Below are 23282 nucleotides of genomic sequence, written 5' to 3'. Positions count from 1 at the left end.
CAGGTGGTTTTGCTAGGCAGCAGACTCCCAGGAAAGAGAAGCCCTCCTGGGTCGAACCGTGTCAAAGAATGAATTAAAGTCGAAGCCAGCAAAACCTATTTTGACTTGGGTTTCGGTATCTGCAGCGGGGCCAGAACCCGCATTCTCCTTTTTGGGGAGGGATAGCCCTGAACGGCAGGCTTGGGACTCCTGCTTCTGGGCCGCTCTAATCCTAGTCACCATAAAAGGACTAAGTTTGGTTTACCTGCGGGGATGAACTGACTGAGGCATAAATGTGATAGCCAGGGTTCCTCCATTCTCCTTACCCTTTTGCCAAATTTGTGAAATTCCCCTAAACAAAGACTTTCAGTTCCTAGAGGTATATGGTTGTTGGAAGGAAAAGTTTTGACTAGAACATTGTAAGACTCGGGGTTCTCAGATCTTTCTTTGGAAGCAGAAAGAATAGGCACCTGACATTGGGAATGGTATAGAAAGATCCAGGACAAACTTCCTCATGAGTATCACAAACTTATTTATCATTTTGCAATTTTGCCTATTCATTTCTGGATTAGTGTCTTTCCAAAGTTATTTTTCCACTTGTGGTTTCAGCTCCCCAATCTATCTCCCATCATTGATAACTAGAAGGATTTTTTTTCCTAATGCTTATCTGATCACAATCCCACTGCCTAAAATCATTCAATAAATTATTTTTACTCTAGATGCCAACCTACTGGGGCGGATGAGTCAGCCTTTGCCTGTCTCCTGGGAAACAATTCTGTGGCTATCCAACCTTTTGGCTCTCCTTTAAGCTTTTGAGCACTTTTCGTTATCAGGGGTCACCTCTTTGAGGGGACCTTCCTTCACAAAACCATCCTTCCCTGTGTTTATCGCATTGTACATGTTGGTTCATCTATGCCCTCCAACTGTTGGTAGTCTTTAGAGCTTTGTCCTTTTAACAAAATTACTGAAGAGAATGGAGTCATGTTACAAAGTGCCCGCCACTGAGCCTCCTTAAAAAAAAACAAACAAAACCTCATGACTTCAGATCATCTTAAACATCTGTTCCCCTAAAATCAACTGGTATTTTATTTCTGGTTCTACAGAGATACATTTCCATGATGAACAGGTATTTTTGTTACTCTAATTTTAAGGGCTTTCCCTCGCTCTTTTTAAATAGCTCTAGGAATGACTAGAGTCTGGAGCTCGGAGGAACATCACAATCTCTCATCTGTGACAATTCTTTGTGAATAAAAGCAGTTATGAGTACTCATCTCTAGGGACTTGATGTTAAAGCATGGTCTTAATACTTCTTAGGTCAGAGCGTCTGTAACAGAATTGGAAATATCCAGTTATTCTGAACATACAGCTATGAGTTAAAGTAACTGCATACTTAATACTTCCTAACACTTTTTTGGGGGGATGGGGTGTAGCAGGCTGTAAAATCACATCATCAACTACCTAAAATAAATTTCTGGGGAAAGTTAGGTTTGTATTGCAGACACGTTGCCATTATCAGAAAAATTTTCACCTATGATTTTCTGGTTGGCTAAAGTAACCAACAGAAAACTTATGTGGCACCATGGTCTATGGGCATTGCATTGAGAAAATTATAGATGGCATTCCTAGAAGACTGTGGCCCAAAATTAGCATCTTAATAAATATTTGAATTATGGAGAGCAAGAGACCTTAAATCTCCTGACGTCTAACAAAGTAATCACTTGGGGAAATAATCTGATTCTGAAAATAAGCTTCCTTTCACAGCTGTTTTCAGGGGTAGATACTGAGGAGGGAGATCCAAAGGGAAAGGGCCGGGGAATGGGAGAGCAAAGGACGAGCACTACTGTCATTTTTGAACACTGCACCAGGAGTTATCTTCTTATACTATTAAACTGAAAAGTTTATTAATATTTAAGGCTCTTGATACATATTTGTCAAGTTACTTTCTAGAATTACAGAGGAGTTTGCCTTTCTCCATTAGGTCCTGCTATTTAAAAGACAAATGACAATTTGTTAAATGTTAATTTGCATTTTTTTACGTTACATGGGGCTGAAACTTTATAAACTGCCATTTATTTCTTCTGTGAATTACCCATATTTTCTATTGTGGTGGCTTTTTAAAAATGTAGTAATAATTGCTTTTAATTACCATTTAAAATTAACCTATCATTTCCTTTGTAATTACTTCTGTATTTATAAAGTGTTTTTTTTTTACCCCAAGAACCAAACTTTATTTTTTCACAAAAATCCCAATACTAGTTTTTCTTTGCCTGTATTAAATATCACACTCTGCACTTTGAGGGGCACATTCGGTGAGCCTTCTGGTTAACATTCCAACACAGAAATTTCATTTTCTAACTCATCTGTGGGTGACTACTTAAAATCTTACTCCACATCTACAGGATAGCTTCTTTCTTCAAGCACACGTCGTTAGTTCCTTGGTTATTTCTAATGTTATCATTAAGATTAAAATTTTGTTTATATTCAACAATATATCTTCTAGCACAACTGGAATAGAAGATATCTGGTGATCCCACATATACCCCAACTTTATGCATTTAGTTTGTGGCTAAATCTGATGGAGTTTTAATTTTAAATAAAGAACACTTATTTATCCTCTTTTAACAACACGGAGAGCTAACTACTGGTTCTCATTAACTCCTGATTAGCTAGCTGGCTATAGACACAAAGCATGTTAATTTTCTACAGGCACCTTTCTGAATTCAAGTAAAAGTTTTGGTAGACAAGGATTTACTTAAATGTCACTGACATAATATGAGTCTTGAGTACAAATATTGCTCACCATTCTTGCATTCTTTAAATTATTTTACTTTGAAAATGTAAGAACTATTATTAACTCATTAATAACACAGGTTTTCATTTAAGGAATATCTTGAACTGTGAAAATACAAATCTAATCAAATTAAATTTTGAACACATATAGAGCCAAATATTTCAACAAAACTGCAGTTTAATTTCAGAAAATGTGTTAAAATATATATTTATACATCAATTTCTGACATACACTTAATGTGTTAGTATACACAAAATGATGCTTTCTCTTGAAACTGTATTTATGAAATGTACATTTTAATTTAAATACTCAGTATACACTGCACTTAATCTGCATGTTGCATTTATTAAATACATTAAAATCTGCAATGTAACAAAACGTTTTCTGCATACGAAATTCAAAACACCATTTTAAATGAACAAAAGATGGCTCACTTCATTTTTTTTTTTTTTAACAACTAGTGTATAGTACACTAGCTCAGCTCCAACATACTACCTGTTCGTTCTTTTTTATTTGACATTGTTCACAGACTAGTACATATTACAATAAGAGTGCTGGATAAAAACATGAGGTACGAAAGTGGTTCAAAGATTATAGATCATGCAGATCATGCTAGACAGCAAAGAAAATTGTGACCGAGAAAACACTAAATAAAAATACATAAAGAATGTGCATTATAAAAAAAACTCCATTACACAGCTTTGCTTCTTTGGTTACAAAGTAGGTTGAACAATTTCACAGCTTTTTATTCCCACCCGAAAAAAGAAAGTCATACGAAATGTCAAAAAGCAGAGGAATCGTGGCAATTTCTCTATTAGAAAGTAGAAACAAATGAACAGTTTTCTTCATCAAAATAGCCCAATTATTTATTATATCACAATAACTGGTGACTACCTGTACAGTTGCACTATGTTCTTCATACTTACACTATACAAAATTTACATTCAAGCTGGGTCTTTACTACTGAAAATAAATACCGAAGGTAAATTGCCATTAGTGTTAGAAATATGCCAGGATTCTTTTGTTCAATTATTGCCTAAACGTTTTATCTATTAAATGCAATCCTGTCTTTCAAATCCTTTACTGATACTTATAATTATTCAAAAAAAATTAAAAAAGTTCTGTGACATTGTTCATGTACATTATGAAAATAGCAGCCCTGTAATAAATAAAACACAAATAAATGAAAACTTACACAGGCAAATGTTACTGATATTGAAAGAAAAGTGGCTCTTTAGATGAACTGTTATTTATAATGTGATAGGAAGGCTCAGGGTAAATCCATGGGTAATAGGAAAAACGGGAGAGCCACCAAAGCTCTTAAAAGACCCCACTCATGCGCACCAGGTAAAATGCAGACTTTGTTTGCTTTAATAAACCCCATCTATTATTCTCCTTGTGTACTGATGACATAAAACTGGACATCAACAGCGCTGCATGACATCTCAAAGGGAGGAAAAGCTCCTGTAGAATGATTGTCTAATACTGAAAAGGCCAAACACACAACCGAAGCATGGCTACTTGCTTTCGTATAAAGTGGAAAGAATACCAGTGGCACACAAGGATAGATTGCTTTCAGTTTTTTTTTCTTAATGAGGCAAGAAAGCTTTATGCTGAGGAGACATTCGGCTGCTGTGGAGGTTGCGTTGGCTGCGGAGGCTGTGCTATCACTGCTTGCTGTTGAGAAGTGCTACCAGTATTGGCCTGTTGGGCTGGGAGTTGGGATAATTGATCATTGTTTGAAAGAGATTTTAACAGTGCATTTTCTCGTTCAAGTAAAGAGTTTCTTTCAACTAATTCTTTTATTTGTTCCTTTAGAACTTCCACTTCTTCTCTTACTGCATACATCAAATGGCTTTTCACCAGATCCTGTGAAAAACAAAATTAGCAATGTCAAAAACGGTGAAAGGGAAAGGTGTTGCTATTTGGTTCTGGCCTACTTGGTGCCTTATAAACACGAGGCATTTTTATATTAAGTTTTTGTGCTCTTGCTTTTAATGTTTCTACTGTATCTTGACTGGCCTTAAAGGAGATAAGGGTGGAAAAAAAAAATCCAGTTTCCAACTAGGCAGCAAGCCCAGGATTTCTTTTCAAAGTTTGGAGTGATTTCCAAAAATACTAGGCTCCTTAAATTGTCAATTACAAGCTTAGAATTAAAAAAAAAAAAAAAGTTTAAAATCACATGCTTCGAGGCTAGACCAAGAGAACAAAGGATATTAAACTAGTTATAGCACTTCTTTAAGAGATAAAGTGACCTACTATTTCCAACTCTAAAACCTTTAAAGAAAAATAGTTTGAGACTAATGGTCCTTATTTATAGTCTATAGTTTTAATAAGCTTCAATCAAAATATTTTATACAATATGAACAAAGTATCTTTAAGGGAACAAAAAAATTGATAATAATAGCAGAAATCAGAAACAGATTCCACAAGGTCTATTTATTAGAACTGACTAAAAACAGCATTTATAAATGCATGACAAAGGTTTCCAGCTGAAGTTTTCATTTTAATGCTCTTTTGTCTATAAACTATTTTTGATGCTGAAATATCTGAAGGCACATAATGCATTCTGATTATGTATGCCCCTCAAAATGGCCCTGATTTGTCAATGGTAATGCATGAAATGTGAGATGTTCAAATGGGGGGAAATATTAACTCCACTGGTATTTCTAGATTAAAAGTCCTCAATGTTCTAGCATGTTCAACTAAATGTGATTATCAAAAAATATACTTTGGTTACCTTGGTTTAAAGAAATTTGGTGTTTTGTTTCTTAGAATTGATAAAAACCAACTGCTTCTTACAACCAACAACTTATGAAAGAGAGAACTATAAACTTTTACTTACCATTGCTTGTTCTATTTTGTTGTCAATGGCTACAACACCACCTCCCCCAGATGCACTGGAAAAAATTAGAATATTTCATTAAATTATTCTAAAAAATGTAACCTGCTTTCCAACTCTTAAAATAATTAAAAACATGTTTTACATAAAGCCAAAAATAGTAACTTAAAATAGCTTATTAAGTCTGTTCTCATAATCTCAGTACCCAAAGCTCTCATTTTGAAAGTAAAAGATCTCAGTAAATAGAGGACTTTTAAAAATGCTTCATAGTTCCAACATTTCTAAATTCCCATGACATATATATGCTACTTTAAAAGCCAACTCCCAGTTCTATTCAGTTCTTAACTCCATGAACTTTTAAAAAGATACATTTTGAATGTATCTCTCCACACTCTCTACATCTCTTAAACTTCATTTACAAATTATATATTCTAATTGACTTTCATGTGGAAATTCTAGTGGTCACTTATTGCATTAAAATTCAGATGAAGACTTTCCTTCTATAGATATTACTTCTCGTTTAAAAATTTCTAGAACCAGCTTATAAAGGGCCTTTGGGCAAATGATACTTGCAGGTGGGTTAATAGGATCCCAACATTCTGGCAAATCTACATACTTTCATTGTAGCCTTACTAGCCGGCAAAAATCACCTACAATGAATGGTATGTGGTTTAGCCCAGTTTTTCCTGGAAATATTTGGAAGTAGTCTAGCAGTAAGTATATCCCAAGTTCAACTATCACCTTAGCAGTTGTATGATAACACAGAAGGTTCAATAATTGTCCTCTTAAATAGTAAGAATAGTACATATTTATATCCTTTTCTTGGCATTTTTGTAAATTTTGAAGAACAGTTACTAAATTTTCTTGTAAAGACAAAAAATACTTTATCAATACGAAAAAGGTCTTTAAACAATTTTGATACAAAATTTTGCAAAATACTCTTCATAAAGTATATTCTATCTAAGAAAATTTAGATGCTAATATATTTGAAGACTATTCTATTTTAGATGATATGGGCTCTCAGACTGATATCAGATTGAGGCACAGGAATTATTTCATTTTATGTAGTGATGCCTTTGATATTGTAATCCAAGTAGATTTAGTTATATTCCTGGTTCTGCTACTCACTCCCTGTGTGACCATCAGCAAATCAAGTATTTAACTTCCCTGGACATATTTTTTCATGTGTAAAATGAAGAGTTCTTTGTCAGTACCTCAGTGGACTTCCTATTTCTAGATCCTTGAATCAATACACGGAAGACACTAAGCTTGTTTATCTGAGCATTAATCATATTAATTACAGCATACGCCTTCATTTCTTGCTTCTATTTCTAAGATGAAAACGGGTTTTGCATACCTAATAACTAGAAAGGATATATAGATTGTTAACAAATACTTATATACATTAGGCTTTAAATGCTTGTAGAAAGCAGTGCAAAACAAAGTATGGCTACATGTAACTATAAGCTATAGAACAATTATATAAACCATAAGGCTTTGGTATAAAGTTCAGTTCAGATACCACGTGGATATGTTCACCAAATATTGGCTACAATTTGCAGAAAAAACAGTACTAGGCATTTAGGTCAGAGTTTGTCTGACCATCCTAGATTATACTCTACATTTTTTATTTCTATGTCAAGGAAAAAGTAAATTAGTTTTAGTTGTTTCTTGATGTAAATACATTCTTTTAACACATCTGTTTTAAACAGAACACCTTAAATACTAACAAGCAACCAAAATGAAACGGAAAATTAAGTCCCTAACCCTTAAAAAGGATTTATTGCTTTTTTTTTTGATGATTAGAGTAATATTAGTAAGTTTCCAAACCATTCCCTTAGGCTAAAGAACAATAATTAGCATCTTATTCTTGCTGATATATTAAACTCTAATTCTACTAACTCAGACCTCCTTCACAGCAATGAAGGGCTATGTTTGCAAAGTATAAATGGATCATACTGAAGATGTGTCCCTTAAAAAGTAGTAACAACTCTATTTTGTTAGGCACTGTACTTAATTAAATCAGTCAGATACAATTACTATTACTACAGTGATCTCTGGCTATTTGAAGGCTATTTTTTAAAGAATTCTATATAACCTATGGCAGTGGTTCTCAAATTTTAGCATGCACCAGTCATCTAGAGGTAATTCTAAAACAGATTGCTGGATTTCACCTTGTTTCTGATTTAGAAGATCTTGGGTGGGGCCCAGGAATTTGCATTTCTACACCTTTCCAGGTGATGCTGATTGTGCTACCTGACAGACCATACTTTGAGAACCAATGGCTTACAAAGATGAAAGTTAGAAGAATAAAAAAAAAAAAAAAAAAAAACTAATTCTATTTTAAAACCTTCTTAACCTGGAATATAAAACTTCTTACCCCTTCATGACTTTGACCCCTGTCTTCTAGGGTCTCCTTTCTTCTCACACTTCATCTGGCCTATTGTGTTATGTCTTACGTAACTCTTTATAACCTGTGAAACATAGGTTCTCTTAAGTTTCCATGGCTTTGCAGAACTGCTCCCTCTGCTGCAAATGCTCATGGTTTCCAATTCATCATCTGGCTGTCTTGTACTTGTTCCTTAAGATGCTTCAGTGCCAGGTGTTCTGTAATGCCTTCTGGCTTCCTAAGGTAGAACCAGTTAGTCCATCTTTTCTGTGGTTCCCTAATCTTCACAAACTTTTTATACTGCATAACCAGGAAAGCAGAATAACAAATTCCAGCTCCTTTATACAGTCAGTGTGTGAATTCTGGAAAAAATTATTTGACGTTTCTAGATCCCAGGTTTTTAATCTAAAATGAGGATTATATACCTCAATACATAAAAATAAAACTCCTGTAAGGATAAAGGAGCTTAAATAATACTACCACTGTTAACTCTATCAGACGGAGTTCCTTGAGAGAGGTTCCTTATCTTCACCTCTGTGAAGAAGTGAACACAGTGCTTGGCACTGTAAAAGTTCAAATGCATACTGAAAGAGTCTGAAAGAGTCAAAGAGTCAATATGACAGCAATTAGATTTGAAACAATTACTGGTTTATATTAGAAAGCCATTAAAATATTTTTTTTTATTTTTTAATTTATTTATTCATGAGAGAGAGAGAGAGAGGCAGAGACACAGGCATACAGAGAAGCAGACTCCATGCAGGGAGTCTGATGTGGGACTCGATCCTGGGTCTCCAGGATCGGGCCCTGGGCTGAAGCAGGCGCTAAATCGCTGAGCCACCCAGGCTGCCCGCCATTAAAATATTTTGAGTTTGAATAAATTCATAGTTCTTAAAGTATGGTCACTGGACCAACAGTTATCAGTTATCACCTGGGAACTTAGGAATGTAAACATCTGGGTCCACCCCAGACCTACTGCATTACACATTCTTGAGGTAGGACCCAGGAAATGTAGCTTAATAACTTCCAGATAACTGATAGAAACTAAAGGTTGAGAAGCCAATTTATAATAAAGATATCAATATGGTTGTCTTAAATAAGCAAATAAGAGTATTATATTTCAAGAACATACCTGAACATAGTTTAAGAATATTATTTCAATGAGGGTAGTAACAAGTTGGTTTCTATTGTGTTCAAAGCCAACATAGTGGTTTGGGCTTCACTCACTCTTAAAAATGAGATCAACTGAAGTGGAATAAAAAATTTTCCTTTATTTGCTTTCTTGACCTAATGTTTAAGTAATATGCCTTGTTTTCTCTTTTACTATTGCATTCACCACACTATAACTTGATGGTTAACTAGTTTGTGAACTTAAGTTCCTAAGACTTTGAACTATTCTGGTAACCTGTAAGTGCTATATAAAAACAAAGGATAATTTTTAAAAGGAAATATTTGGTTTGATATGGGTCACTCTTTTAGAATAAAAACATACAATGATCATTATTTACTAGATGAATTAAAAATTGTGGGTATGGAGGAAATGGACAGATATATACAACTGTGGGGAGAAAAGACACTAAGCATGGCTATATTACCTTTTATATGATGAATTTTTTTTAAAGATTTTATTTTTTTAAAGTAATCTCTATACCCAACGTAGGGCTTGAACTCACAACCCTGAGCTCAAGAGTCACACACACCATTGACTGAGCCAGCCAGGTGTCCCTGAATTTAGTGTTTAAATAAATTAAAATCACATTCACAGGAAAAATAAAACTCAATGAATCAAAGGTATAGCATGATAGCTTGGCCTTCAATGCTATTCATTTTAAAATTCATCCCAACTGGCTCTCCATACCTAGCTTTTTTTCCCAGATCTCCTTCCTCTTACCACAATAGATCACTCGCAACCTGAGGCTGGATATGAACTTGTGGCTTCAAAAATTCCCTACATTTTCATCTTTCTTAAAGGGTTAACCATTTCATTCATGCTCTCACTCAGGAAGATGATTGTACAAATCATCTCCAGTCTCTATTCAAAAATTAAAATCCATGAAGGTGAAGGGGTTAGGTTAACCTGATCTCACTACTAAAAAAAACTCTTTATGAGAAATCAACTTTTTTCTTTATCTTCATTAATGTAGGCAGAGACATCAATGGCTATTTGTTTAAAATAAAAATAGAGCAAATTTCTTCTCTTACATTTTGATTACTTTTTCTTTCTGTTCTCCCCTCAACACAAATGCTAATTAACAAAGCAACAAGGTAGAGGAAAACACTTGAATGACTGACCACTTTTGCAGGCACATATTACTTTAGTGAATCCTTACTACAGGGTTGAGAAACAATCTCATCTTACAGTTGAGGAAACTGAGGCCAAGTAACTTACTCAAAGACATAATGCTAGAGAAAGAATTGAAACCTAGACTTAATGTTAAAACACATGCTTTTTCTACCTCAACAGTAAGACTGTTTGAGAGGAATAAGCAACTGTCTATAACAACCTAAGAGAAATGCAGACTTATGCGTATCATGGAGAGTGCTTTACTATGTACCAAATGTCATTTGTGAAACTATAGCATGGATTCAAGGATTAAATTATGTGCATAATATGCCATTTATCTTAGCTAGCACATTCCTAGAAGAGGCTGAACTCTGAGAACAAGGGAGGTAACTTCTTAGAAAAGGCGCTGTGATCTTCAGACAGTCAGCATAGTTTACCTATTTGCTAAGAACTAAAATGTTCTTTTGGTTTGTTAGAAAGCTGAAGATATCTTAAAATTATATGTATCTATATGCAGAATATTATTTAAAAAATTACCCTCTTCTGCTTAACTTTGTGTTTGAGTCACAATCACAATTAAAACTCCACTACAGGAATTCCACAAATTATAAAATCAAATCTTTTATAACAAGAACTTCTTTGCTTGAGCTGGCAAGTCTGATATGCTTATGTTCAAGACCCCTTATCCAAACAAGGTAAAAATGATTCTTCATAAACTCACAAGTAGAAGCTACAATCTTTCCAAAAAAAAAAAAAAAAAAGTGATCATTGTTCTTTAAGGCCAGTCTTCAGGAATCATGTATTGTTTCTAGTAAATAATCTAGAATCTTCATCCTCCTACCCCCTTCCAAAAAAACTGTAAAATAATATAATTACTACTACACTGGATTAATTCTAACCTGGTAACATTTGGCCAAAATCTTTTCTTTTCTTTCCTTCTTTTTTAAAGATTTACGTATTCATTTTGGGGGGGGGGGGGGGTTGGAGATGACGACGATAAGGGCAGGGAAAGAGGGAGAGACAGACTCTCAAATAGACTCTGTGCTCAGCACACAGCTTGACACTGGTCTTGATCCCACAACCCTGAGATCATGACCTGAGCCAAAATCAAAAGTTGGACACTCAATGGACTGAGCGATCCAGGTGCCCCTACAACTGGCCTTTTTTCTAAGAAATATATATTTTTGTTTTTTAGAAAGAAACTATTAAGTCATTGATGCAAAAAAATAAACCTAATGAATGTACAGTTCAGCAAGCCTATGAAAGATAAACAGAAAAAAATACATCACTCTTTCTCTAAGAAGAATTTTAAAATATTTACAGTTTAACACTTAAGAGCAAATAACAGTTCTGCTAAAAAAAAAAAAAAAGCCAAAATAGATATAATTCAGGCAAACTTATTCTATGGCCAAATGCAAACTTCTATAGTTAGCAATAAAACTATCAAAGTTAAAAGTAACTTAACCTAAAAACTAAAAATTTTATTATTCTAATTACTGATCATAAGATCTCTATGTAAAAACAAACTCTGTTTAATTTCATGATTAATTTACAAAAAGCCCCATGAAGATTTTTTATTAACACAAAATAAGTGATTTTTGTGAATGATAAAAACTATTATTCATGCTAAGCAAGTAGGTAAAATGGCGACTCACAAAACTGAGTATTATTATTTTCTCAAGTAACCAGTGTTACAGTGGTGCAAAAAAAAAAGAAAAAAAAAAAAGCTTTTAACCAAGGAACAATGAAAAATGTTAAAAATATACATAAAGATTGAGATTTGTTTTTAACATCTACAGAAACCAATTATGTCCTTAGCATCGTTTACATTCATGTAATTAGTTTAAGGTCAAAATCCTGGCCAGAAATGAGTATTTAAAGAGTAAAAAAGCATACATAATGTGGATTACACCAATGTCAATTTCCTGGCTTTGGACCTTATGATATAAGCATGTAAGATGTTATCATTGCAGGAGGGGGGCAGGAGACAGGACACACAGGACTGGATGAAGGAGTACGTGAGACCTCACTATACTTTTTTCTTTTTGTTGCAACTTCTTATGAATCAATAATTATTTCAAAATAAAAGTTAAAAAAGATACATACACATGGTAAAAAGTACATCCAAAGAGTATACATAAAAAGGTGTACAGGTGTACAAGGAGAGTCCCTCTCCTACCTCAGACCCCTTTTGTCCAGAGTCAACCATATCATCTGTACCAATGGCCTTTTAAAAAGTCCTTTTAAGAAGAATTTCTGTAAAATACTTCGGAGAAGCCTAACTAGATGCCTCAAAATATAGAAAAATAAAAAACTCCTTTAATAATTTCACTAAAATATAAAGTACTTCTAGAAATCTATTAAATCTATTAAGACTAGACTCCCAATTTGAAAAATGGGTAGATTTCACATAGAAAATTCACAAGACATGAAAAAAAACTCAAGATCTCACTCATAATAAAAATACAGATTATAATGTAATACTATTTCCCTAAACAGACTGGCAAGCGTATTAAAATTTAATACACTGTTAGCGAGGCTGTGGGAAATGGGCCTTCTTATAGAATGGTTATTTAAATTGTATACTGGTATAATCCTTATACAAAGCAATTTGGTTATATCAGTTTTTTTTTTTTTAAGATTTTATTTATTTATTTATTCACGAGAGACACACAGAGACAGGCAGAGACACAGGCAGAGGGAGAAGCAGGCTCTGTGCAGGGAGCCTGACGCGGAACTTGATCCCAGGTCTCCAGGATCACGCCCGGGACTAAAGGCGGCACTAAACCGCTGAGCCACCTGAGCTGCCCGGTTATATCAGTTTTACATGCACACACACACACACACACACACACACACATGCTCACTCACTCTTATTTACTCTGAGTCAGCAATCCTACATGTGGGAATTTATCCTATATTTTTACATACAAGGGAAATAATATATTTACAAGGCTACTCATTATAGCACTGTTTATTGTTTTATTTTTTTTTAAAGATTTTATTTATTTATTCATAGAGACACAGAGAGAGAGAAAGGCAGAGATACAGGCAGAGGGAGAAGCAGGCTCCACGCAGAGAGCCCGATGTGGGACCCGATCCAGGGTCTCCACGATCACGCCCTGGGCTACAGGCGGCGCTAAACCGCTGTGCCACCGGGGCTGCCCTATAGGCACTGTTTAAAACAAAGTTTAATAATCAACAGGGAACTGATCAACTAAATCATGGTATAGCCATCTATGCAATTGAATACTACCTATTTATAAAAAAAGACCCCACACAAAGATGTTTTTCTGTGTACTGAGATCAGAACAATGTATCTTAGAGACCTTTAAAAGTAAAAGGTGCAGATGTATGTATATTATCACTTGTGTGAGGGGGACACAGATATAATAGATACAGCATTTGCTTGCATATGGATAAAGAAACCTGAAGAATACACACACACAAACTAAGAAAGTGGTTATCTGTCTGGGAAGGCAGGCAGATGGGGGACAGAGATAGAAGAATACTTTCATTGCACTTTGGAGAATACTGAAGTTAAAAAACAAAAGAACTACCACATTCCAAAAAAGAAAATGACTCACGAAAGTTATTAAGTTATTTCCTGTACAGTGCGAACTCAGGGGATGAACAAATGAAAGACAGGAGACAGAAAAGAGAGAGAGGAGCGAAGAGGAGGCAACAACTCCATGGTCCTTAGGAACTACTTCATTCTAGAAGATAGGTACTTTGTTTAACATTCAAAATAACAATATAAAGGATACTTGTGATTTGTAAAATTTATTTCTTTGGCTTACGGTGAATTATAATCACTTAAAAATATGATAGAAAACAATGTTTATAACTTCTAATATAGTTACTTCTGTTCAAAATGATTCTGGAAAGAAAAAAAACAAGTGTGATTAACATTTGATATAATAGGCTATATAACTTTATACAATAAAAATGTTACATTAAAAATGTTTTCCAGAGAAGGTATAGATAAGATTAATATTAGCTTTACCTTCTTTTTCTAGATCTCTTTACATTTCCAAGTGAGGATATCCTGGGGGAGGTATCTCTAGTATTAGGCAAGTAAAATTCTGATAGTTTTTTTCCTATAGAGTCACTGAGGAAACAATTTAAAAAACCAGCCAAACTAAAATTCTATTAAAACACTCAAGATGGCAGATGTAAAAATTTAGTCTTGAAAAGCTAGAGAATAATACAAAAGTGAAATATGTACAACAATTTTACCATTACAATCCAAATATTCCATATAAACTAAGAAAGTTTAATATTCTATTATTTGAAGTTAAATACTTGTATGTAAAAAATGATATCCACTTAAAGCAGATGAGCTTATGCACTAGTTATTTTTTATTAGACTAACATTAGGTAAGGTTTGACAGGATGAAAAAGTTATTTTTTTCTTTTGAGTCAGGACTGAAATAAAAAAGGGTGTGAGAAAGGGGTAGGAGGAGAGTGGCATTTTCCCTAAAGTTGGTGTGCTTACATTTAGAGCAGGCTCTCCTAAAAGAAACTGCATTGTACTATTTACACAGCAGCTAGGTAATTTGATGACAGCATAATTGATTACTGAGAAGTGAAGAATATGTATCAAGGAGCTTTGGCCCAAATTAAAAAGTTGACACTATGGTCCTGGTTACTTTACTCCCTGGAGATTGGGAAAAGAGTATATGATTGACAATTATCTAGAGTGAGATGTATACTAGCACCTAAGACTAAAAAAGGGGAGAAAGATTAGAAAGGATTTCAAATGTTGAGATTAGAAAGGATTTCAAATGTTGCCAACTGATGTCTAGCTCAGAGTACCTTATGAAAATAATGTGATTATACTGAAAGGGAATAAAGTGGATATAATTCCATATATTCATTCTAGATATTCTAGAACCATTCTTTTAGTCTGCTAGAAACTAATGGTTAACCAACTTCTAAAAACATCAGAATTAACAATTAAAATATACCTTAACCTAGCAAAAGATCTATACTTTTCAGTACTGACTTGACGGACCATCTTTCATAGAAAGATGGAAAATTGAAATAGAAAAGAGAAAAACTCAATAAAAATTCTTAATATGAAATGAGGACATTAAAAACACAGAAGAGTTCAAATTACTTCAGCTGTGTTAAGAAAAAGTCTTCCAAGGAAGGGGCTATGTTTAACAGTCATTTTGTAGAAAAGATCAATTCTCTTTTAAAAGGTTAACAATAGCATTCCTTCCTTTTGACTATGAAGAAATAACAGCACTTTCATCACTAAGGAAATTTTCATGGTGTTAAGTGTATGAAAATGAACAAAATTGGAGAAAGAACAAGATAGAAAAGAGTGTCAAGGGAAATGAAACACAAACAAGCAGCCTTGAATTAACTTCACCCAGAAGTGGGCCCATTATAAAAACAACCTTTTTATATAGATAAATCCACCTAACATTTCTAAAAGTAATTCAGGATTCTTTAGCAATGACATAAAAATGGGTCAAAGGAAAAAATCAGAACTAGCTTACTAATTTATTTCTAACGCCAGCATTTATATTACTTCCTCCCATTCCAAATGCTTGCTCAACTTTTAAACCGGATATCCTACACTCCTTGAGACTGTGTAGTTTATTCTCACTCTATGCTCATATGGTTTCTTATTCTCTAAATACTTCTGTGGATATTCTACCTTTCTTTCATAGCTTTCAGCTCAAATATTTTTTCTGTAAAGGTTAGTTTTCCTATCCTTCCAGAAGCACTAGAGGAAGTCATGGCCCACACTACCCTTACAGCTCTAACCACTTATCTATCATAGGCTGTGTTGTAATAGCTGCATCTATCTCCTAGATAATTGTATAGTTGGACTTTTGAGTCATATATATATATATATCACTTACTACTTTGCCTCTGGGACCTCAATTCTCCAGCTACATTAGGTAGTTGTACTAGATCACCTCCAAAGCCATTTCCCATACCTAATGGCAAAAGTGACTTTTCCCAAAGCAGTCCTCAGTATCTAATGGATATGGATAATGCCATCATTTCAACTACACTCAAAAGTAATTAGGGAAATAGTTCTTAATCTCATTCATTTTCAGTCTGAAACTAAACTTGCCATATCGTCTTGCTGCCTAGTATCTAATTCATATATCTAGGTAATCCAAATTCCTTTAGAGGCAATAGGGCATACATGCTAAACAAATTTTGCCTCTAATTTCCTATGTAGCCAAATCTCAGTAACATTTATCTTTCAGACTTTTTTCTTTCTGACGTTTTTATAAAAAATGAGAAATTCTCATCTGTCTCCTCTGCACAATGTCCAATGCTCAATGAACACTGGTTGGAAGAATAGAAGTCAGACAATGTCCATCAGTGGAAAGATCACTAGATATGGAATTAGCACATATATGTTGCAGCTTGGCCTCACCTTAGATTTGCTGTGTCCTGAAGCAAGCTACTCTCACTGGGCTTTTTTCTTTCATCATTTAGTTTCAAAGGTTTTTATGGAACTTAATATAACCCTCAAATGTGGGCTTCTCTTGGGCATGCCTGTGTGGTGGGAATGGAGGTTGATGAGAAGGAAAGAAAACTCTTTAAAAAAAATATTACCTAAGCAAGCAAGGGGGGAGGACACTGCAAAATGCTTGGTCACAGGCATTAAGCAAGGAAAAATGAAATAGTTTTTATAGTCAAAGCACAGAGAATCTATGAGAAATCAGAGGGATGGTAAAGGAAAAGGGACTCACCTATAACAAAGAAAATACCAAGGATGGCTGGAATTTTTTTTAGCTTGGAGCAATTAGGTGTGGGCAGACAGGTTTTGTGTCACAGGAAGGTGGCTAGATTTTAGGGGATAAGGAGTGAGTGGAAGAGGAACCACGAATAAAGACGAGAAAATGAGAAATTTAAGTTTCACTTGGGACTGTTGAATTTTAAGACATCTAGGATATAGATTCTAGCAGAGAAATATATAGAAAGAAGGTTGCTGAAAATAGGTATCTAGAACTCTAGAGTAATCTCTGGCCTAGAAGTCTAGATTTGAGAGCCGTAGAAATGTGGTGGGTAAAGCCAAACTGTGAGAGATGAGCTTGCTTAAATAGAGAGAAAAGTAGGGCCAAAACAATGGAAAACTCTAACACGTGAAGAGTTCATGAAAAGATGGGCTCAGGACAAAGTGCCCTTCTTGAGAAAGCTAAGTATTTCATTGAATGGCCTCACATTTATCTCTTCTACATTCAGCACTCTGTATACCATTTTTTTTCAACTCAACAGTTCTTGAAAAAACCCTTTCAACTCTATTTCCACAATGAGCCTAACCAAATGAGCGATGAGATGATCCCCTTGAATACCACATGCCAAATACTAGCAAAGAGCACAGAGATAATTTTGTTCATCTAAAACTTATCTTTTCACTTATACCCAATTCTTAAAGGTACAGAAATGTCATTCATAATAGCTCCATAGAAAAAGCAAACGTAATTGTATGGACAACCTATCTGACAAAGTAAAATTATATCAGGCTAGTCCTTAGGATTATCTGACCAAACCCTAGCTTTTGTTTTTAGGTGATTAACCAGTCTTTGTTACCTTATGTCTCTTCCCAATCTGTCCACAAAGTCCAGGGATAGTAATAAATAAAAAAGGTTATCAAGGAACTGTTTCAAAGCAGGGATAAACCCAGAAAAATAAAAGTATCATAAGGTTTTTAGAGAGATAGTTGCTTCATTCTGGTTTAGCCTAAAGGAACAGTCACCATCCCTTAATAAAATGAAGAGACTATCATCAGGGAAAACTCTGATTTATTTTACTTTTAATTAATCAATACATGTTTTACAATTGAGGTATTTTAAAAATTTGGATTGGCTTGGTTTTGAGCAAAAATTTAAACTGCTTGTCTAAAACAAATATACAGTATTGTGAATATATACCTAGAAAAGTTAAAATTGTCTAGGTTATCAGCTTACTACCAATTGGCTTAATTCCCTTTTGCTCTCTACTTCATTCTGGGGCAAGACATCTTACCTCTTAGCAGTTACTTAGGTAAAAGACTAAATTCCCAAAGAATAATAAAGTGGTTTTAAGAGCACAAGCTTCAGGGGTGCCTGTGTGGCTCAGTCGGATAAGTGTCCGACAGTTTATTTCAGCTCAGGTCATGATCTCAGGGTTGTGAGATTGAGCCTGGAGCCCACACTGGGCATGGAATGTGCTTAAGATTCTCTCTCCCCTTGTTCCTGCCACACTGTCACTCACACACTCTTAAAATAAAGGGGTGAGCTACAGGCTTCAGAATTAGACAAGCTATCTATCTATCCATTTGTCTATCAATTAGCTTGTTTTAAATCCCAACTCCACTACTTACTAGTGGGATGATCACAGCAAGCTAAATACTCAAACCAGTTTCCTCATTTATAAAGTGGGATCATAGTTTTACCTACCCTAAAGGATTGCTGTGACAATTATGAGATTTTTTTTATAATAGTAAACACTGAGACAATTAGTTTCTTCTATTGTTTGGATCAATTTGGGCCGACCCTGTATAAGGTTTACTATCCCAGTGTATCATTGCAAATGAAGCAGTGAGGTACAAATAAAAATCAATTTTGAAAAGAAACAATCTTTATGTTTATACCTCACCCAAAGAATGAAATAATTCTAGTTATGCCTTAAATTTATTCCTTTGTACTCAACTAGTCAAATGTTAAAGATTTAAGGCAGTCATAAAATATATGCAAATAAAAATTATTTGACTTGAGATTTAAATTTACATCAATATTTATTAAGCACAGAATTCCTGTGGATTGAACATTAATGACTGTTTAGCATAAAAAGTCTTAATTTACTGTGGGAAATTTTTTCCAAAGGCCAATGATATATAACTGGACTTATTTCAATGTGAAAATTTCAAAACATGTTTAACTAAACATGTCCCATGCCTTCCTTTTTCAACAGTATTACTAAAAACAGATCAAGTGTTGAGTCAAGTACTGCTTTGCTTCTATACTATGTACTATACATACATACTAGTTGAAAATCACTGCTTTAGAATTAATTCAAGAAAACATTCTGGTATAAGACAATGAAGAAAAATATAAGTAGCACCACTATAAAATCTAAAGGTTTATAAGGTTTTTTCACTCAAGCAGAACTATACTCAAATAGGTACATTTTCAGCTATAAAGTTTCTGACAGCTAACAACTTTTCCTCATCTCATTGTGGATCAATGTCCTTGAATTCTTCTAGGTGATAACAATACTATAACATAGCTATGATAAATGACAAAGTTATAATCACTTTTATACCTCAATTTGTATAAAATCATTTATGATAAATTCTAGACTTACATTATGATCTAAAATTTGTTAAATCACCTTAGATTCTGGAGTTTAGACTATCATCTGAAATGGAATGCTTCACTTACATTCTCTTTGCTTTCTTCCTTTCTTGAGTCTTCCATAAATAATTGTTTTTGCTGTCTCTATTTAATATTGTTCACCCTTGAATTAAACCACAAAGGGAGGAACTGTGTCTATGCAGGGGGTTTACTAATTATAACACTGTCCATAAAATTGATATTAAACATTTAATTGAAGAAAAAGATAGAATATAATAGTATTTAATATGTTATCTAATTATATTTTTTTAAGTTACCACAAACTTATGTTATATGGGGCTAATCATGACAGGAAAAAGAACTAAGAAATTAGCTAGCTATTTAAATATTAGAAATTATGAAAAGAGCATCCTTGGAACATAGTAAAAATGGGCAGGCCTCCTGAGATAGTTTTTCTCCTTGACAAAGATAGCTTAAATAAAAAGCCAATAAACCTTTTGTCATGTTCCTTTCATCTGGTTGTTATTGAGGAGGAAGAAAGTGCAGTAGTTTCTACGTAACTGGCAACTGAAGTAAGCAGAAAAACGGTTTAAGTTTGAGGAATAGAATATCCAGAGTTCTACTGACTTTCAGGTTACTTCTGACAAAATTATGCCAGTGAAACTTAGCAGTTTCAGAGACAGATCATGGTAATGACAAAATTCATAAAAGACTTTGTGGAAAATAAAAGTGGACTCTAAAGACTTTTATCTTTTGGATAAAAACCTAGACAAAGATCTTTTTACATTAGAATCATGGATTTAGGGAAAATAATTTTGTGAACCTGGTGAAAGGCTTAACTGTAAAACCATACATCATAAATATCTATCTGTGGGTTCTCTCAACATCATTTGCTATAGACAATCAGAATCAAATCTAAGGAGAAGAAGTGAAAAAAACCCAAAAGCTATGCTGAAGGTGGAAAGAGGAAGCCAAAGGCTTGGTAGTTAAAAAACAAAAAAACAAAAACAAAAACAAAAACAAAAAAACAAAAACAAAAACAAAAAAAACACAAAGGCTTGGCAGTTTAGTCAGCTCAGAGAAAGAAGACAATTCATATCACCATGTCGTTAAGCATGTCTCATAGACAAGTGGAAGTTCTAAGTGGACTAGATCCAGGAGTCTGAAGAAATTCAGATGTATCAGTACTTTGTTTTTACACATTGTTGGATTAAAGCAGTCCACATAGGAGTCCTGTGAAATCCTTACATCCATCACTAGAATCATTAATTATCAAGTGGGAAAATATCCTTCTGGTCTCTTCAGATATTAAGCAATGTCTCCGTATCCATTTTTGAAAAAGAACTTTAGAACTATATTAACACCAATGACTTTTGGCCACAAACTGGAACCCATATTCTTGACTATGATAACTATACTATGATAGCTATGAAGACACTGAAATAGAGAATGTTCTCAGTTCAATGTTTTGACAGAATACATAATTCAGCTTATATTTTTACATGAACGTAATCTCTATTAAATGTTTTCAGTGATGGCAATCATCAGATTTTTCTACTCCACATTTTAGACGCTGTTGTACAGGACAAATTTCTAAAAGGTTTAAACATGAAATGTAAAAATAAAGAAGACCTGGATGCCATGATAAACATCACTGGAGGTGTTTGAAGGCTAGACAACAACCGAGAAGGTGTATTATAGACATGAGACAAATGGTTGGAATAAATGACCACTAAATTCCCTTCCAACCCAAATTTATAATTCTAGACACAGAAGATAAACTCAGAGGAGATATCGGATAAAAAAAGGCTTTGCTTCTGGAGTCATACCCAGGTTTGAATCCCACCCTAACACTTTTATAATTTCATACAAGTTATTTATCCTCTCCAAAGAATAATAGGACCAGACAAGAGTATTCAGTGAGGATAATGCATTAGAGTCTGGCACATATTAAACACTTAATTTATTAACTATATAAATCTGTATTAGTAAGGTATAGTGATCAAAATCTAAATATCAGGAAATACACAGTGAGGTGATGTGGTTTTTACATCTGATTTTTGCCTCTACTAATGATAATTTCTAACATTCTTTTCGTTTACTAAATTTTATGATGTCACATTCTAGGGGGATTTTAATGTATTTAAACATCAGACACTGATTTTATAGACACATTATCAAATAAACCATACACTAGAACTTATGAGAATACAGTTGAATGTAGGAGATAGACAAGTTAGAGGTGTGATAAATGCTAAGAAAGGGAAGATTTTAGAGGGTGTTTTGGGGAAACATAATCAACATCAAGGGTCAGGAAAGAACGTTTAGTAAAAGAAGTGCCAAGGTTGGGTGGAGAAGATGAAAGGACACACACACATAAATGTTCCAAGTAAAAAGAACAGCAGGTACAGTTAGCCATGTTAGAAAACTCAAATAAGGAAGACCAGTTAGAAGATTTTCGCATTTCCACATAAGGATTGGGCCCTGAATAGGGAGGAAAGAGATGGAGAGGCTGAAGAAATACTCACAAGGGATACGTGGCAGTACTTTCCAATTATGGGAGATCACAGACGTTTGAGGGTTAAGGAGATGCCTAGGTAAAAAGTTTGAGCGACTACAGCACATAGGCTTCCTACCGTATACAGATGACACTTAGAACCATCTACATGTTCTTAGCATGAAGAAGAATGTGAGAAGAGGGTCTCAACAGCATGCTGAGGACACCAATAATACTTAAAAGAACAAACAGAAAGGAAAAGCTTGACAAGGAGACTAAGAAGAAATGAGAAGTAGAATGAAAAACTGGAAGGGACGGTATCGTAGATATCAAAATTATCAATCCAAAATTTAAAACCTATGACATGTCAATATCAGCTTTGCACACATTAGATAAATATTTGGAATGCTAAAAACTATTTAAAAGCTACTCAACTGTGAGTGCAATTGTTAACATCCATGCATATGTACTCAAAGTCTGGAAGGGAATATGTGAATACTGAGAGAGTCACTATGTTAAAAACTTGAATTAGGTGTGATTGTTTATTCTATTTCCCAAAATTCCAAAGTTTTAATTTTGAAAAGGCAAATATATTACTATTAAAGAAGCTGGGATAAAAATGTATCATCTGGAAAAAGACTTCTAAGATGGTATTCTCATGTTCTGATGACCTATCAAATTGCTATATACTTTAAACCATGGTCTTAATTTTATGCTTAATAGGCTATTTCAACTAAACTGAAGAGTAAATGAATTCTTTGAATTCTTACAGTTTTACTTGTCTTTGTTTTAAGCAGTACTAATAGTGGATTTAACTGTAAGTCCTATGTAGACAGGAATTTTTGTATAAACACTTTAAAAATAAAGTTTTATATAAAGTATTCAATAAAAAAATCCATGTATCTAATACATAGATTTTGTTGTATACATGCTTAAAAAGTAAACATAGAAAAGGTATCTTAATAGAATTATTCACAACTAAGGGCAAATGGGAAATTGAAATAGCACTTAGTAGGTTTTACATGTGATTCATTTCCCTACCTCAAGAAACACTTGCAGCTCAAAGCAGATTTTTAAACTGCTTCCCAATGTTTGTTATTTATAAATCCTAAATATTAAAAGGTGAGTTTTTTTCTTCTAAAGATTTTGACAGAGAGAGCGAGCCAGCTCGAGCGAGAGAGAGCACATG

The 23282-nt window shown here is 34.0% G+C and overlaps 1 protein-coding gene across 2 annotated transcripts in view; it reads right to left on the bottom strand.

Annotated features, from left to right (window-relative positions):
* Positions 1-2929: 2929 nt before the first annotated feature.
* Positions 2930-23282, bottom strand: part of TSC22D2 (TSC22 domain family member 2) — a 47831-nt gene continuing 27478 nt past the window's right edge. For both annotated transcript variants that reach the window (XM_038571204.1, XM_038571205.1), the window contains 2 exons: positions 5616-5670; positions 2930-4639 (listed from right to left, as the gene is read on the bottom strand). In XM_038571204.1, coding sequence (XP_038427132.1) covers positions 4379-4639; positions 5616-5670 — 316 coding nt within the window. In that variant the 3' untranslated portion in view covers positions 2930-4378. The remainder of the gene's footprint in view (positions 4640-5615; positions 5671-23282) is intronic.

Source organism: Canis lupus, chromosome 23 (genome assembly GCF_011100685.1).
Source record: "Canis lupus familiaris isolate Mischka breed German Shepherd chromosome 23, alternate assembly UU_Cfam_GSD_1.0, whole genome shotgun sequence".
NCBI classification, from domain to species: domain Eukaryota; kingdom Metazoa; phylum Chordata; class Mammalia; order Carnivora; family Canidae; genus Canis; species Canis lupus.
This window is presented reverse-complemented; position numbering and strand designations above follow the sequence as displayed.